The 18,272-nt window shown below is 40.8% G+C and overlaps 1 protein-coding gene across 1 annotated transcript in view; it reads left to right on the top strand.

The window, feature by feature from the left end:
- Window positions 1-4,997: 4,997 nt before the first annotated feature.
- The window catches only part of TRIM69 (tripartite motif containing 69), a 37,870-nt gene continuing 24,595 nt past the window's right edge, over window positions 4,998-18,272 (top strand). The window contains exon 1 of the mRNA XM_055539033.1: window positions 4,998-5,120. Coding sequence (XP_055395008.1) covers window positions 4,998-5,120 — 123 coding nt within the window. The remainder of the gene's footprint in view (window positions 5,121-18,272) is intronic.

Here is an 18,272-nt window from a genome sequence, read left to right on the forward strand (position 1 = left end):
TTTTTTTTTTTTTTTTGATTGGGAGTTTTGGAATTACTGATTCAATTTCATACTAGTAATTGGTCAGTTCATATTTTCTCTTTCTTCCTGATTCAGTCTTGGGAGGCTGTACATTGCTAGGAATTTTTCCATTTCTTCTAGGTTGTTCATTTTATTGGCATATAATTGTACCCAGTAATCTCTCTTTTACTTTGATTTTCGTTTATTTGGGCTCTCTCTTTTTCCTGATGGGTCTGGTTAATGCTTGATCAATTTTGTTTATCTTAAAAAAAAAAAACAACTCTGACGTTTCATAGATCTTTTCTATTTTTCAAGTACCAGTTTCATTTATTTCCACTCTGACACCTTTATGATTTCTTTCCTTACACTAACTTTTGAGTTTTGTTTATTCTTCCCCCTTAGAACTGAACCGCCAGGAAGTCTTGTCTCCAGGTATGTTTTTAATTTCTTCTTTGATTTCTTCAGTGATCCATTGATTGTTTAGTAGCATATTGTTTAGTCTCCATGTGTTTTTTTCCCCTTGTAGTTATTTCTAGTCTCATGGCATTGTGGTTGGAAAGATGCCTGATATGATTTCAGTTTTCTTAAGTTTGTTGAGACTTCCTTTGTGGCCTAGTACATTATCTATTCTGGAGAATGTTCCACGTGCACTTGAAAAAATGTGTATTCTACTGCTTTTGCATGGAATGTTCTATATATCTGTTCAGCTGTTCTAATATAGTGTTTAAGGCAGTGTTTCCTTATTGATTTTCTGTCTAGATGATCTACTGATGTATGTGGGGGTATTAAAGTCCCCTACTATTATGTTACTGTTGACTTCTTCCTGTATGTCTGCTCATATTTGCTTTATGTATTTAGGTGCTCTGTGTTGGGTGAACAATTGTTATTATCTATTTTTTTTTTGGCCATGCCATGTGGCTTGTGGGATCTTCGTTCCCTGACTAGGGATCAAACCCTGGGCCCATGGCAGTGAAAGCACTAAGTTGTAACCACTGGAGTACCAGAGAATCCCCATATCTATCTTTTTAATTATAGTCATCCTAGTTGGTGTGAAATGGTATCTAATTATGGCTTTGATTTGCATTTCCCTAATGATGATTAATGATGCATTATTTTTAAATTACAAAATAATTTTAAAGAAGTATCTTCATGCTGAGGTTTTGAGAAGTTTAACTATCTAGGTCACATGTCCCAATATCACAGGGACTAGACTCAAACCAAATCTCTCTATGGCTAATGCTTGGACTCCATACCCTCTTTTCTACAATAGAATCTAGGATAAAACTTCACTAGCTGCCTCTGTTAGAAAGGGAATCCTGGCCAAGATGAACCTCTGCATGGACTAATTGGTTCATTCATCTCTTATTTACTATTAGAAACTCAAATATACACAGAGCTTTTTAGTCTCTCCATTTTCACTCTGAAAAAAAAAAAGTGTTTTATTGAGATTCTCATAATGGATCTTGGATGAAGTAGTGACCCTTTCTCCTTGGTTAATGATTTTGTGCTTCTCTTTATGTTAGTGCCCACTGGGCTTCTCCTTCTCCTCCTCACCATCATCAGGACATGGAATGAGGAGGGACACAAAGTTTAAACTAAGTTTAAATGCACAGTTATCAAAATTTTTGAATACACTTTCCTCTATTTATCTATATATTTTATGCTGCTGTCAATCTTATTTTAAGGATTATTAATGCTTAATTTTTCCTTTTTCTTCAGTTAAAAATTCAGATTGAGCTTTCTCGTAAGTGGCTCCCAGAAGATTCACCCCACCCCACTGTGGGAACACAGCAGTTGTGGAGGTGGAAACAGGAATGGAACCAGAATCAGAGTTCAAATATACTGGAAAATCTGAGCTCAACCAAGAGCTGTGGGACATTGAGGAGTTTCAGTTCAGTTCAGTTGCTCAGTCTGTCTGACTCTTTGCGACCCCATGAATTGCAGCACGACAGGCCTCCCTGTCCATCACCAACTCCAGGAGTTTACTCAAACTCATGTCCATCGAGGTGGTGATGCCATCCAGCCATCTCATCCTCTGTCGTCCCCTTCTCCTCTTGCCCTCAATCCCTCCCAGCATCAGGGTCTTTTCCAATAAGCCAACTCTTCACATGAAGTGGCCAAAGTATTGGAGTTTCAGCTTTAGTATCAGTCCTTCCAATGACTATCCAGGACTGATCTCCTTTAGAATGGACTGGTTGGATCTCCTTGGAGTCCAAGGGACTCTCAAGAGTCTTCTCCAACACCACAGTTCAAAAGCATCAATTCTTCGGGACTCAGCCTTCTTCACAGTCCAACTCTCACATCCATACGTGACAACTGGAGAAACCATAGCCTTGACTAGACAGACCTTTGTTGGCAAAGTAATGTCTCTGCTTTTCAATATGCTATCTAGGTTGGTCATAACTTTCCTTCCAAGGAGTAAGCATCTTTTAATTTCATGGCTGCAATCACCATCTGCAGTGATTTTGGAGCCCCCAAAAATAAAGTCTGACACTTTTCCCACTGTTGTTTAGCATTCACTATAAACTTTGGCACAGGTTACTTATTTCTCTGAACACTGGATCTAAAAAGCACAAAGAACACAAGAATGTACTATGGTATCAAGGTGAGTTCCAGACAAGCAAGAGAATTCCACACATCTGTGGAAGGGGGCACAACTCTGGACATGATCTTGGAAGTGGAACTGATAGGACTTGGGGAAAGTTATGAAACAGCTGAACTCACTTGTGAATCTCTAGACCCTGCAGTGATTAACCTAACTCACCATGTCTCTGTTGTGATTACTGAAGAAAGGAGGAGGTCAGGTGGAAATACAAGGTCACTGCATGGCCAAACTGGCAGCTGTGTGGTGAGCAGTGATAAGAAGGGGTTGATAAGGGACAGAGATGCATCTGTGACCAACAGTACCTACCATAACGCCCTGGAAGAAGAAACTTTAAGTTGCACATTACTTGGTTATATCCACTGTTGAAATTGTATGGATAGGCACTCAAGAGATTGAACTGAGTAAATGACATGTCTACTTTACAGAATGTGGCCACATCTGTAGGCAGTGCCTCTGCACTTCCCTTAAATATACTAAAAATTGTCCAGTTTGTTTGAAAAAATTCAGCTGCCATCAGTACCACTGCATCTATATATGAAGTGTGCTATGTTGCTCAGGACAGACGGATAACCTAGTTAAGATTTTCCCATGACCTTATGCAGAAACTATAGATTGTTGCCATTCAGTACACTGAATTAAAAAAGCCTTGTTTTAAAAACTGCTCTCTGGAGTATATAGAAAACTCTTTCATCGTACACGCTATGAGACTACCTTTTGATTTGTTTCATGCTGCAGGGCTTGACTTGGTTGTCATAGCATGCTAGAGGTTGGTGGTTGTCCTCAAAGCAAATTTTCCTTTCTTCCTCATAACAGTCAATTTTAAATTGGCCATATATGGGCATTTTTGGTCATGTAAATAAGGGCAACATCCTAGAGATCATGGAGCAAATAAATGGAAGGAACCTGAGAGACTGACAACTTTGCAAACCAGAGCCACCTACAAGTTTGGGCTTTTACTTGAGAGGTGAATAAACTTCATTCTTATTTAAATAAACATTATATGGGGTCTTGTTTAAAGAAATGGAAACTTTATTTTAATTAATGGACTAAGGAGGGTGATATTTCCCTGGTTTCTTTGAATTTCATGACTCCACTAGAGTAGAAGGAAGTCAGTCCTTTATAACCACCTCGCCAACCAGCACGGTGGAGGTAGGTATAAAAGCAGGCCCCATGTCCTGCTGGGACTCCTAGTGGCTGTTAAAATCAGCCTGAGATGTCTAGACACTGGAATCTAGAGTTGGGCTTCCGTGCTTTTTGACCTGCCACACCAGAGAGAGGCTGCCTTAACCCTAGGTTTACAAGTGTGCCTGCCTTCCACCATACTGGTCAGCTAATCTACAAGTTGGTGTGCATCTATGTGAACAAATACATCACTGCATCCACATCCCAGGTGCTCCTGCAGTCTGACTGAGTCACAGGCCTTGAGAAAGCCTCCTTCTCACCATCCTCCAGCACACATTAGCTCTTTTTTGTTTTGAAGAAAATCATATAGGACTCATAATTTCATCTGCACTTTACAATTATAGAGGACATGATTTCTCCTATGTTCTCTCCTTTTCCCTCAGAATGAAATGTGAAGTAAAGTGTATTCTGTACTTACAATTGTTGTAGCAGTGTTGCTTTTCTCCATGGAGGCTCAGTTGTGCCAATGGAGCAGTGCCCATCCCAGCACCATGTCTGTTCTACACACTGTATTCTCTGCAATGTCTCATACTTCAGACCTCAGTTGCTTGACTTGGCACAGTATATGCAAGATCAATGTGGTATACACCTTTTATGTGGGTTTCTTTGTATGTTATAAAATGAAACGAGGAAGAAAAATAACATGAAAATTAAAAAAAGTGATAAATATTAGATGTAGAACTTCCTACATTTCAATAGTCCATCTTTTGTGTTTCACTTTGGAGACCATAAATTGCTCTATGACATAGCACAATATATCACAAACTTGGCTAATGATTGAAACACCAGAGGTGCCTATTAAATACAGATTCTGCTTTTGCATGTATTATCCATGCAATTACTAGTGGTAAAGAACCCGCCTGCCAATGCAGGAGACATAAGAGACACGAGTTTGATCCCTGGGTCAGGAAGATCCCTTGGAGGATGGCATGGCAGCCCACTCCGGTATTCTTGCCTGGAGAATCCCATGGACAGGGAGCCTGGAGGGCTACAGTCCATAGGGTCACAAAGAGTCGAACACTACTGAAGCGACTTAGCATGCATGCACATGTCCATGTGATTAGGGAAAAGGGCATATTTTCTCCAGCTTGCCAGAAGCCCTTGACTCTCCCTAATGTGCTCTACCCAGCCATATTTACCTTATGTAGACATTGGAGTTTTTGATCTCTGCTTTATGGGAAAAAATGCCTTTGGGGGAAGTTGGGCAGCCATGGCGGCAGGGCCCTGCGCTGACTCACACGCAGCAGTAGTCTCTGCAGTCGCCATGACTGTAGCCGCTCTCTTCCCATACAGTCAGCGCCTGCGGCTAGCCAATGGAGAGAGCCCCCAGCAAGTGTTGCCCTTTGAGCTCCTGCTGCACTGAACAACCGAGAAGGACCCCAATCAGGGCTGCCCTCTGAGTGCTGCCTGTGCTGAGCAACAGGGAAGAACCTGCCAGGGCAGCCTTCTGAGTGTCAGCTGCCAGTGGCTAGAAAAGAATTCTAATAGTATTATATCTCCTGCTCCAGTAGCCGCTGGAAGACAAGAATATACAATGGGGAAAAACAGTCTCTTCAATAAGTGGTGCTGGCAAAATTGGAGAGCTAGTGTAAAAGAAAGAAATTAGAACACTTTCTAACACCAAACACAAAAATAAACTCAAAATGGATTAAAGACCTAAATGTAAGACCAGAAACTATAAAACTCTTAGAGGAAAACATAGGCAGAAGACTCTTTGACATAAATTGAAGCAAGATCCTCTATGACACACCTCCTAGAATAATGGTAATAAAAACAAACAAATGGGACCTGAAAAGTGAAAGTGTTAGTCTCTCTCTTTGCGACCCTATGTAGCCTTCCAGGTTCCGCTGTCCATGGGATTCTCCAGGCAAGAATACTGGAGTGGGTTGCCATTTCCTTCTCCAGGGGATCTTCCCGATCCAGAGATTGAACCTTGGTCTCCTCCATTGCAGGCAGATTCTTCACCATCTGAGCCACCAGGGAAATTAAACTTAAAAGCTTTTGTACAGCAAAGGAAACCATAAACAAGATGAAAAGACAATCCTCAGAATGGGAGAAAATAATTGCAAATGAAGCAACTGACAAAGGATTAATCTCCAAAATATACAAGCAGCTCATGCAGTTCAATATCAGATAAACAAACAACCCAATCAAAAAATGGGTAGAAGACCTAAAAAGACATTTCTCCAAAGAAGACATACAGATGGCCAATAAACACATGAAAAAAATGCTCAACATTGCTCATTGTTAGATAAAATGAAAAGTGAAAGTGAAAGTTGCTCAGTTGTGTCCGATTCTTTGTGACCCCATGGACTATACAGTCCATGGAATTCTCCAGGCCAGAATACTGGAGTGGGTAGCCTTTCCCTTCTCCAGGGGATCTTCCCAACCCAGAGGTCGAACCCAGGTCTCCTGCACTGCAGGTGGATTCTTTGCAAATTAAAAACTACAATGAGGTATCACCTCACATGGTCAGAGTGACCATCATCAAAAAATGTACAAACAATAAATGGGGGCCAGGATATGGAGAAAAGGGAACCCTCTTGCACCATTGGTGGGAATGTTAATTGACATAACCATATGCAGAACAGTTTGGGGATTTCTTTAAAAACTAGGATTAGAACTACCATATGACCCAGCAATCCCACTACTGGGCATATATCCTGGGAAAACCATAATTCAAAAAGACACATGTACCCCAATGTTCACTGCAGCACTATTTACAATAGCTAGGACATGGAAGCAACCTGGATGTCCATTGACAGGTGAATGGACAAAGCAGATGTGGTACATATATATACAATGAAATATTATTCAGCCGTAAAAAGGAACAAATTTGAATCAATTCTAGGGAGGTAGATGAACCTAGAGCCTGTTATAGAGTGAAGCAAGTCATAAAGAGAAAACAAATACTGTATATTAATGCATGTATATGGAATCTAGAAAAATGGTACTGATGAACCTATCTGCAGGACAGGAATAAAGATGCAGACATAGAGAACAGACTTATGAACACAGCCAGGGAAGGAGAGTGTGGAACTAATTGAGAGAGCAGCATTGAAACATATACATTACCATGTGAGAAACAGCTAGCTAGTGGGAAGCTGCTGTATAACACAGGAAGCTCAACCCAGTGCTGTGTGACAACCTAGAGGAGTGGGGTGGAGTAGGGTGGAGGGTAGGAGGGAGGTTCAAGAGGGAAGGGACATATATATATACTTATGGCTGATTCATGTTCTTGTGTGGTAGAAACCAACACAACGTTGTAAAGCAATTATCCTCCAATTTAAAATAATTTTTTTTTATAGTATGATAGACCTATGTTGTTAAAAAGATGAATAAGATCGTATCCAAGATGGTAAAGAATCTGCGTGCAATGCAGGAAACCCCGGCTTGATTCCTGGGTCAGGAAGATCTGCTGGAGAAATGGACAGTGACCCACTCCAGTATTCTTGGGCTTCCCTGGTGGCTCAGCTGGTAAAGAATCCACCTGCAATGCAGGAGACCTGGGTTTGATCCCTGGGTTGGGAAGATACCCTGGAGAAGGGAAAGGCAACCCACTCCAGTATTCTGGCCTGGAGAATTCTGGGTCGCAAAGAGTGGGACACGACTGAGTGACTTTCACTTTCACTTGCAAGAAGCTCACAACTAGGGGTCAAGAGATGTGAAAACAGTTATAATACAAAGAAAGAAAGAAAGAATGTAGTGAAGGGCTTCCCTGCTGGTCCAGTAGTTAAGAGTCCACCCTGCAATGCAAGGGACATTGATTAGATCCCTGCTCTGAGAAGATTCCAGGTGCCAAGGGGCAACTAAGCCAGTGCTCCACAATGCTGAAGCTGTGCCCTGGAGCCCAAGAGCTGCAACTACCAAGCCCACGTGTCACAGTGACTGAAGCCCGCATGCCTAGAGCCCCTGCTCTGCAACAAGAGAAGCCACCATAATGAGAAGCCTGAGCACCGCAACGAAGAGTGGCCCCTGCTTGCCACAACTAGAGAAAACCATGCAGCAACGAAGACACAGCACAGTCAGTAAATAAATAGATCTTTAAAAAATAAATAATAATGCAGTGAAATAAAATCTATGATGGAAATTTCTGCTAGTTGCTGCTGGGGCATAAAAGAGGAAATAACTGACTTCTCAGTAGCTTTCTTGGAGTCTTGAAGATGGAAAATTGAACTTTCAATTTATATTAAGTTCCACTGGAGTTCTTGAAGATTAATACCTCTTATAGATACTAATATCTCTTGTTATATTTCAAGACAAAGTTAATTTGAAGGGGCATTAGTTTTGTAAACTATTTTCTGTATCAGTGTTACTGCAATAACAATAACAATAGCTATGACTATTTATTGGGTGCTTACTATATGCCAGATGCTGCTCAGTACTTTACATAAATTATCTCATTTAATCCTCGAAACAATCCTCTGAGTTATGTATTACTATCTCTATTTTACTTTTTATTTATTTAAAAATTTTTTGGCCTTGCCACGTGGCTTGTGGGATCTTAGTTCCTCAACCAGGGATGGCACTTGTGTCCTCTGCAGCAGAAGGGCAGAGTCCTAACCACTGGACCACCGCGGAACTCCCTATCATCTCCATTTTACATATGATAAAATTGAGGCTTGGAAAAGAAAAGCGACTTTGGCTTATGACTATATTTTCGTTTTCCACTACCCCCATTACCAATTATATGGTAAAACCTGGTATGTAGTTTATATTTTTTTATTAGTGTATAATTGCTTTACAATGTTGTGTTAGTTTCTGCTGTAGGACAACATGAATCAGCCATATGTATACGTATATCCCCTCCCTCTGGGACCTCCCTCCCACCCCACTCCCCCCATCCCACCCTTCTAGGTCATCACAGAGCTGGTATGTCGTTTATTAAACACCACTGTCTACTGCCCCCTTGCCCAAAACTTTATTTTTGAATAGTGAAATAAAATCTTGAAATGCCTTTTTGTGAGATTTTGGACCTTTTGCTAAATAGGTTTTGGAATAACAAACTTCGAAGGTAGAAGGGAAGCCTCAGGAATTCATACTTTACAGATGGAAGAACTGATTCCAGAGGAGTTAAGACATTTTAGCCAAGGTTACTCATCGTTCTGGAGGGAGACAAGGCTTGTCTCTCCTAACCCACTATTCTTGCCCCAGGGTCAAAGACTCAAGAATGTGCTGACTTCAATGTTTAATACAATCATCTTTACTAAACATTGTTAAACATTTTAACCAACAATAAAACATTCAAGATGAAACATTTTTTTTTTTTTTAACTTGGGGACATGATTTCTAGGTGATCATCAGCATTTCATAGCCATTTATTTGACAAAAAACTTGATCCAATGAATGCTGTGTACCATCAAGGTAAGCATGACACAGCATAACCCAGCAGCTGTTCATAACTTAGGGAGGGGGCAGACATGCATTCAAACTGCTAAAATAATTATGTACAAACATGTACAAAGGAGAAGAAGAAGAAGGCAATGGCACCCCACTCCAGTACTCTTGCCTGGAAAATTCCATGGACGGAGGAGCCTGGTAGGCTGCAGTCCATGGGGTCGCGAAGAGTCGGAAACGACTGAGCGACTTCACTTTCACTTCATGTACAATGGTCTATTACGCTATACAAATGTGTGAAGCAGTGGTTCTCAGCTGGAGGATGGGTCCCACTCCCATATCCCCAGCAGACATTTGGCAATGTCAGAAGATAATTTTGATTCTCACAACTTGGGGGTGGGGGTGATACTGGCATCTAGTGAGCAGAGGCCAGAGATGCGGCTAAACATCCTCAAATTCATAGGTCAGCTCCCCAACAACAAAGACTTAGGCAGCCCAAAATGTCAACAGGGCTGAGGCTGAGGTGGTATACAAGCAGCAAAGTATTTTCTACAAGGGACTGGTTATGGAAGAGTTTACTGAAGAGATAAAGATTGGGGTGAGGGAGGGTTGGCCCCCAGAAGAAGAATCAGCATGTGCACAGCCACAGAAGCAGCATATGTAAGCAATCACACACTTGTGGGAGGGTCATGGGCCTAAGACTGAACAGCTAGGTAGGAGCTGACATAGGAGAAAACAGACTGAGTTGGAGGAGCCACTGTGAGAACCACGGGTCCTGTTCTGGCGCTTAACAGGTCACTCAGGAGCACAGGCTAGGTACTGATCACTGCCAGTGAAAACTGTCAAAGTGTTTAAAATGAGACTTCTCTCATCTTGTGTCCTTATGGTCTGGGGTTCTCCAGGCATATTACTTTCTCAGAGACACAATGCATAGGCTGTTTCAGTGGAATGTAAGCTCTCAGGTGGAATGGGAGAAGGCAATGGCACCCTACTCCAGCACTCTTGCCTGGAAAATCCCATGGACGGAGGAGCCTGGTGGGCTGCAGTCCATGGGGTCACTAAGTGTCAGAAACGACTGAGCGACTTCACTTTCACTTTCATGCATTGGAGAAGGAAATGGCAACACACTCCAGTGTTCTTGCCTGGAGAATCCCAGGGACGGGGGAGCCTGGTGGGCTGCTGTCTCTGGGGTCGCACAGAGTCGGACATGACTGAAGCGACTTAGAAGCAGCAGCAGCAACAGCAATGCCACTCAGCTGGGTCTCAACGCTGTGATGAAATCAGGAGCAGGGATGAAGTGGTTATTCCTCATGCATTAGTCTTACAGGCAAACGATGATGTTCCACTTTCGGGTAGCAATGTAGGCCAGCAATGGGGATATGTGACCCTTAAGATTAGACTGCCACCTTGAATCTAAATGAGTTGTTTTCCATTCCCTGCCAAAAAACGGTGGGCAGGGAGGCTGTTCCAATCAGGGTTTCTCTTTCTCTTAAGCTAACGATGACCAAAGCAACTGACAAACTGTCACGGAATCTGCCAGACCTCACTCTGGCCTTCCTGTCTCCCCAGCTCCTGAACTTTCCCTCCTTCTCTCATGCTCTGGGCCCATTCTTAGCAAACTAACAAGTCTTAGACTCCTGATCTGCAACCATCCTAGAGGCCTGTTGAGCTCTGGTCCAAGTGTCTATCTCTGCCCCCTGGTGGCCTGCTGATAGAGCTTCATGGAGGTGAGCAACCTTTTTCTAAGTTAGCTGGTTTACTGAATATAATGTGGAAAACTGGATCACAGAAGAGGGCATGGATTTTACAGCATGAAAGAAAATTCAGGGAAAGAGTTAACTTGTGGCAGTTTATAGCTTCTATATTCTTTCCAGGCCTTGGAATAATTGAGAATTTAGAGAAGAGAGTATGGTAGGAAGTATTGAAATCCACCACAAACTTTTGAGAAAAATTAACTATACAAAAATATACTTTCCTTCTTTCTGTAATCATGTTATTATAGTTTTATATTGAAAAAATTTTATTTGCTCATTATACTATCACACTTGGTATTTAACACTTAAAGTTGAATTGATTAAACATGGTAAATTGAATTCCTTCAAGATCTCTTCAGAGCTAAAATAATGCAGTTATACTCTGAAGTTAGTGTTTTCTTGATTGTCATATAGATATAAGATGTTTATTTACTACAACTACAGGAAAGTAAAGAAAAAACTCACTAAGATTCATCAACAAGAAACTGTGACATGAATTATCATTTCCGTTAGTTACCACTTCTTATATAGTTTAAATTATATGTATATTAGTCATTAAGATCAGGTTCTAATTTCCTCTATCACAGGACATTTAGATTTGCTCTTACCCTTCTCTGTCCTTAGCTGTTGAAACAAAAAAGGTGTAAGTATTCTGTTTATAATTTCTAGAGAAAAAAGTTTCCATTACTGCCTATTCCTACTACATTCTTATTCCTTTACAGTGAGGTCAGTAAAAATACTTTTTTCTAATAATAAAAAAATTGTGTAATTGTGAACCTCCCCTTATTTCAAAATTTCAAGCAGAAGCTGGAAAGGAGTGAATTAAATGACTTAAGATCTCTTTCAATTCTGAGCTCTGATAAGTCAAAAAATTCATAATTCTCCATTATGTGAAAATGGCAGGATCTGTGAAGCATGTCTTGCTAGTATGGTGACTCTCTGCCATGTGATTTGTCCTGTAAAGATGAATCATATTTCTCTGATCTTTTGGTTAATTCTTCAGAAAATCTGCCCATCAAAGTTTTAAAAAATTACTTTGAAGTAATAAAAACTGAGAAAAAATGCTCTTAAATAATGCAACAAAGGTCCTTACCAAACAACAAATTCCCTTAAATATTTTATTAATTATGATTTCATAAATCACAATTTAAAAGTCAGGAAAAAAAATCTCAGGGAAAAACTAAGTATTTCTTCTGCAAGTTTCCAAGGACTTCATTACTCCTTGCCTTTTCTCTGTTCTAGAAGAATGTGCTTGGTGAGTGGAGAAGGATGGCTTTCTTAGACAGGCTTAGAAGGATGAAATCAATCCCTGACTTGGATTTCCCTCCCTCTGCCTTAAGGTTAGACTTTCCATAAGGGTCTGTCAGTGGGTGTGATTTCCTAAGATTTCCAGGTAGAGCAATGTCAGAAACTTCTTTGATTTCCAATTGCATTCCTCCCTCTAGAGCAGTAGGAAGTTTTTATAGGTTTTTTCCCTCACAAATTTGATCCATTTGATAAATTCAACTGTATAAAACACTGGTTGGCTTTCTGGTGACTAAATGATTATTAGGATAATGGGTTCTTGGTCATACAAACAGTTCAAACCCAAGCTTCATCACTTAATTACTATGTAACCTTGGCAAGTTCTTTAACCTCTCTAAGCTTCAATGTCAGTTGGCGCTAGTGGTAAAGAACACTTCTGCCAATGCAGGAGATGTAAAAGACGTGGGTTCAATCCCTGAGTCAGGAAGATCCCCTGGAGGATGGAATGGCAATCACCTCCAGTATTCATGCCTGGAGAATCCCATGGACAGAGGAGCCTGGTGGGCTACAGTCCATAGGGTTGCAAAGAGTCAGATGCGACTGAAGTGATTTAACACACAATCTTCAATCTCCTTAAAAATGGAAAAATATCTATCTCATAAACTTGTTGTTGTACAGTCACTAAGTCATGTCTAACTCTTTGCGAACTCTATATAATGTTATATGAGGATTCATTTATACACAGTATTTTGCACAATGAAAGATCAATAAATATTAGCTAATAAGATTAAGAGAATCCCTTGATTTATAGCAGCGGCTATACTCTTGAAAGTCAGGATAACTGGCAAAACCTCAACTGGCAAGATGAATTCACATGAAATACATACATTTCATATCACAAAATTCACCCTGCTATGGTGTGCAATTCAGTGACTTTTTGCATATTCACAAAGTTGTACAACCATCACCATTATCTAACTTTAGAACATATTTATCACTCCAAAAGAAATTCCATACCATTAGCAATCACTCCTCATTTCCCTCTTGCTCCAGCCCTAGCAACAACTAGTCTACTTAATTTTTAAAATTTTAATGTTATTGGTGTATAGTTGATTTACAATGTAGTATTAGTTTCAGTTGTATGGCAAAGTGATTCAGTTATACATACACATATATTCATTCTTTTTTAGATTATTTCTCTTACAGGTTCTCACAAAATATTGAGTAGAGTTCCCTGTATTATACAATTGCTGGTCCTTGTTGGTTATCTATCTTATATATATAGTAGTGTGTGCATGAATATCCCAAGCTCTGGATTTGCCCTCCCCCCGACATTTCCCCTTTGGTAATCAGAAGTTTGTTTCTGTTTCGTAAATAAGTTCATTTGTATCATTTAAAAAATTAGATTCCTCATACCAGTGATATTCGATGATATTTGTCTTTCTCTGACTTACTTCATTTAGGATGATAATCTCTAGGTCCACCCATGTTGCTGCAAATGGCATTATGTCCTTCTTTTTACGGCTGAGTAATTTTCCACTGTATATATGTACATCTTCTTTATCCATTCCTCTCCTGATGGACATTTAGGTTGCTGCTGTGTTGTGGCTGTTGTAAGTAGTGGGGGTGCATGTTATCTTTTTGGATTATGGTTTTCTCCTAATGTATGTCCAGGAGTGGGACTGCTAGATCACATGGTAGATCTACTTTTAGTTTCTTAGGGAACATCCATACTGTTCTCCATAGTGGTTATACCAAGTTACAGTCCCATCAAAAATGTAGGAGGCTTTCCTTTTCTCCACACACTCTTCAGCATTTATTGTTTGTATTTATCAGTTCAGTTCAGTTTAATTGCTCAGTTGTGTCCGACTCTTTGCAACCCCATGGACTGCAGCACGCCAGGCCTCCTTGTCCCTCACCAACTCCCAGAGTGTACTCAGACTCATGTCCATTGAGTTGGTGATGCCATCCATCTCATCCTCTGTCATCCCCTTCTCCTCCCGCCTTCAATCTTTCCCAGCATCAGGGTCTTTTCAAATGATTCAGCTCTTTGCATCTGGTGGCCAAAGTATTGGAGTTTCAGCTTCAGTATCAGTCCTTTCAATGAATAATCAGGGTTGATTTCCTTTAGGGTGGACTAGTGGAACTCCATGCAGTCCAAGCAACTCTCAAAGAGTCTTCTCCAACACCACAGTTCAAAAGCATCAATTCTTTGGCATTCAGCTTTCCTTACATTCCAACTCTTATATCCATACTGGAAAAACCATAGCTTTGACTAGATGGACTTTTGCTGACAAAGTAATGTCTCTGCTTTCTAATATGCTGTCTAGGTTGGTCACAGTTTTCTTCCAAGGAGTAAGTGTCTTTTAATTTCATGGCTACAGTCACCATCTGTGGTGATTTTGGAGCCCTCCAAAATAAAGTGTGTCACTGTTTCCACTGTTTCCCCATCTATTTGCCATGAATGATGGGACCAGATGTCATGATCTTCGTTTTCTGAATGTTGAGCTTTAAGCCAACTTTTTCACTCTCCTCTTTCACTTTCATCAAGAGGCTCTTTAGGTCTTCGCTTTCTGCCCTAAGGGTGGTGTCATCTGCATATCTGAGGTTAATGATCCTTCTCCCGGCAATCTTGATTCCAGCTTGTGCTTCTTCCAGCTCAGTATTTCTCAAGATACTTTGCATATCAGTTAAATGAGCATGGTGACAATATACAGCGTTGACGTATTCCTTTTCCTATTTGGAACCAGTTTGTCGCTCCATGTCCAGTTCTACCTGTTGCTTCCTGACCTGCATACAGATTTCTCAAGAGGCAGGTCAGGTGTTCCCATCTCTTAAAGAATTTTCCAGAGTTTGTTGTGATCCACACAGTCAAAGGCTTTGGCACAGTCAATAAAGCGGAAATAGATGTTTCTCTGGAACTCTCTTGCTTTTTCCATGATCCAGTGGATGTTGGAAATTTGATCTCTGGTTCCTCTGCCTTTTCTAAAACCAGCTTGAACATCTGGAAGTTCACGGTTCACATATTGCTGAAGCCTGGCTTGGAGAATTTTGAGCATGACTTTACTAGCGTGTGAGATGAGTTCAATTGTGCAATAGTTTGAGCATTCTTTGGTGCTGCCTTTCTTTGGAATTGGAATGAAAACTGACCTTTTCCAGTCCTGTGACCACTGCTGAGTTTTCAAAATTTGCTGACATATTGAGTGCAGCGCTTTCACAGCATCATCTTTTAGGATTTGAAATTGCTCACCTGGAATTCCTACAAGACCTTTTAGAACTAACACCCAAAAAAGATGTCCTTTTCATTATAGGGGACTGGAATGCAAAAGTAGGAAGTCAAGAAACACATTGGACCACAAGAGACAAAGGAGACACTCAATACATCAAGGAGAATGAAAATTAATTTATTAAATGAGTGTTTAGTAAATTACACAGCAAGCTTTAAGAAAACACTTTCTACAGGGTGCTGGGGTAAAGGGTCTGTTACAAGAGCAGAGATTCAGAAAGGTTACCTTAAGTAAAGAGGCATTCTGAGGATAAACATCCATCCATCTAACACATTTGTTGAGCCCCTAGGAAGGCAAGGTGTTGTGTTAGGTGCAGGAATCCAGGAAAAGTCAAGGGACAGTGCTGTGGTTAATGTAACACAGTCACTCCCCACATCTGTTTCTATAATGTACTTCTTGTCTCGATCATCTAACTGATTCTTTCCACCCTCCAGTTCCATTCCAGTTCAGTTGCTCAGTCGTGTCCGACTCTTTGCAACCCCATGAACTGCAGCACGCCAGGCCTCTCTTGTCCATTACCAACCCCCGGAGTTCACTCAAACTCACGTCCATCGAGTCGGTGATGCCATCCAGCCATCTCATCCTCTGTCGTCCCCTTCTCCTCCTGCCCCCAATCCCTCCCAGCATCAGGGTCTTTTCCAATAAGTCAACTCTTCGCATGAGGTGGCCAAAGTATTGGAGTTTCAGCTTTAGCATCACTCCTTCCAATGAACACCCAGGACTGATCTCCTTTAGAATGGACTGGTTGGATCTCCTTGCAGTCCAAGGGACTCTCAAGAGTCTTATCCAACACCATAATTCAAAAGCATCAATTCTTCGGCACTCAGCTTTCTTCACTGTCCAACTCTCACATCCATACATGACCACTGGAAAAACCATAGCCTTGACTAGACAGACCTTTGTTGGCAAAGTAATGTCTCTGCTTTTTAATACGCTATCTAGGTTGGTCACAACTTTCCTTCCAAGGAGTAAGCGTCTTTTAATTTCATGGCTGCAATCACCATCTGCAGTGATTTTCGAGCCCAGAAAAATAAAGTCTGATACTGTTTCCCCATCTATTTGCCATGAAGTGATTGGACCAGATGCCATGATCTTAGTTTTCTGAGTGTTCAGCTTTAAGCCAACTTTTTCACTCTCCTCTTTCACTTTCATCAAGAGGCTCTTTCTGCCATAAAGGTGGTGTCATCTGCATAGCTGAGGTTATTGATATTTCTCCCGGCAATCTTGATTCCAGCTTGTGCTTCTTCCAGCCCAGCGTTTCTCATGATGTACTCTGCATATAAGTTAAATAAGCAGGGTGACAATATACAGCCTTGATGTACTCCTTTTCCTATTTGGAACCAGTCTGTTGTTCCATGTCCAGTTCTAACTGTTGCTTCCTGACCTGCATATAGGTTTCTCAAGAGGCAGGTCAGGTTGTCTGGTATTCCCATCTCTTTCAGAATTTTCCACAGTTTATTGTGATCCACACAGTCAAAGGCTTTGGCATAGTCAATAAAGCAGAAATAGATGCTTTCTGGGACTCTCTTGCTTTTTTGATGATCCAGCAGATGTTGGCAATTTGATCCCTGGTTCCTCTGCCTTTTCTAAAACCAGCTTGAACATCTGGAAGTTCATGGTTCACGTATTGCTGAAGCCTGGCTTGGAGAATTTTAAGCATGACTTTACTAGCGTGTGAGACGAGTGCAATTGTGCCGTGGTTTGAGCATTCTTTGGCATTTCCTTTTTTTTTGGGATTGGAATGAAAACTGACCTTTTCCAAAGTCCTGTGGCCACTGCTGAGTTTTCCAAATTTGCTGACATATTGAGTGCAGCATTTTTACAGCATCATCTTTCAGGATTTGAAATAGCTCAACTGGAATTCCATCACCTCCACTAGCTTTGTTCATAGTGATGCTTTCTAAGGCCCACTTGACTTCACATTCCACCCTACATATCTGCATTGGTTTTTTTTTTTTTTTTGGCCTTACGTTTAAAATTCATCTTCTAGATTATATTTATTTATGATTCTCCATGGTGTGACCTTTTTGTTCCAAACTCTACCTCATGGAAACCTTTAAGCTTCTGCTTCGATTGTCAATTTCCTGATTCTCTCTCTTGTTTCCAGAGCTAAATTCGCAAGAGGTTCTGTTTTTCCCATACCATCTTTTTTCACTGAGTCACATCTTGGGTTGTTGAACAGCCTATGGAATGGGTCAGAAGCCCACCTGTATTTTAATTACCTGGGAGATGGTCAGTGGAGGTCACAAGCTATATGCAGGCTTTACCTTTAGCATGGACTACGGGAATGACGGCAACTGTGATCAATATATCTAGTAGGTCCTGGGGGTGAATCTTAGTTTAAAAATACTGTGGGAAGTATTGTGAAGCTGTGGGAAGAATAGAGCATAGCCTTTTCTATAACACTGCTTAACATTGACCTTGAGTCCCTATACCTGTTGCTGGAAGGAAATTTAACTTGAAATCTTTGAAGAGAGGCATCCACATTGATGACTGCTGAAAGTCCATTACTTAATCTGATTAAGATTGTGTATGAAAGACATATTGAAATATCCTCCCCTACCCTCTCCCCAGCCCTTCTCTACAAACATAAAAGGATTGGATAAATGGTCAAAAACAATTTAAGCACTGGTTTTCAAGTGTTAGAATAAAACTGATTTTTTTTCTTCTCTTAGAAATTCATCCAACTCAAAACTATAAAGAGGATGAAAAACAGACAAAATAGACAAATGAAAACAGATAAAAATAGTCTGTAAGCCTGGACTACAGCCTATGACTACAACCCAGTATAGCGAAAGTCAAACAGGAATGTGATAATGGATGCCTAGGGATGCAGATTTTATACAATGTGAGAGTAATATT

Source organism: Bubalus kerabau, chromosome 10 (assembly GCF_029407905.1).
Source record: "Bubalus kerabau isolate K-KA32 ecotype Philippines breed swamp buffalo chromosome 10, PCC_UOA_SB_1v2, whole genome shotgun sequence".
Lineage (NCBI taxonomy): Eukaryota > Metazoa > Chordata > Mammalia > Artiodactyla > Bovidae > Bubalus > Bubalus kerabau.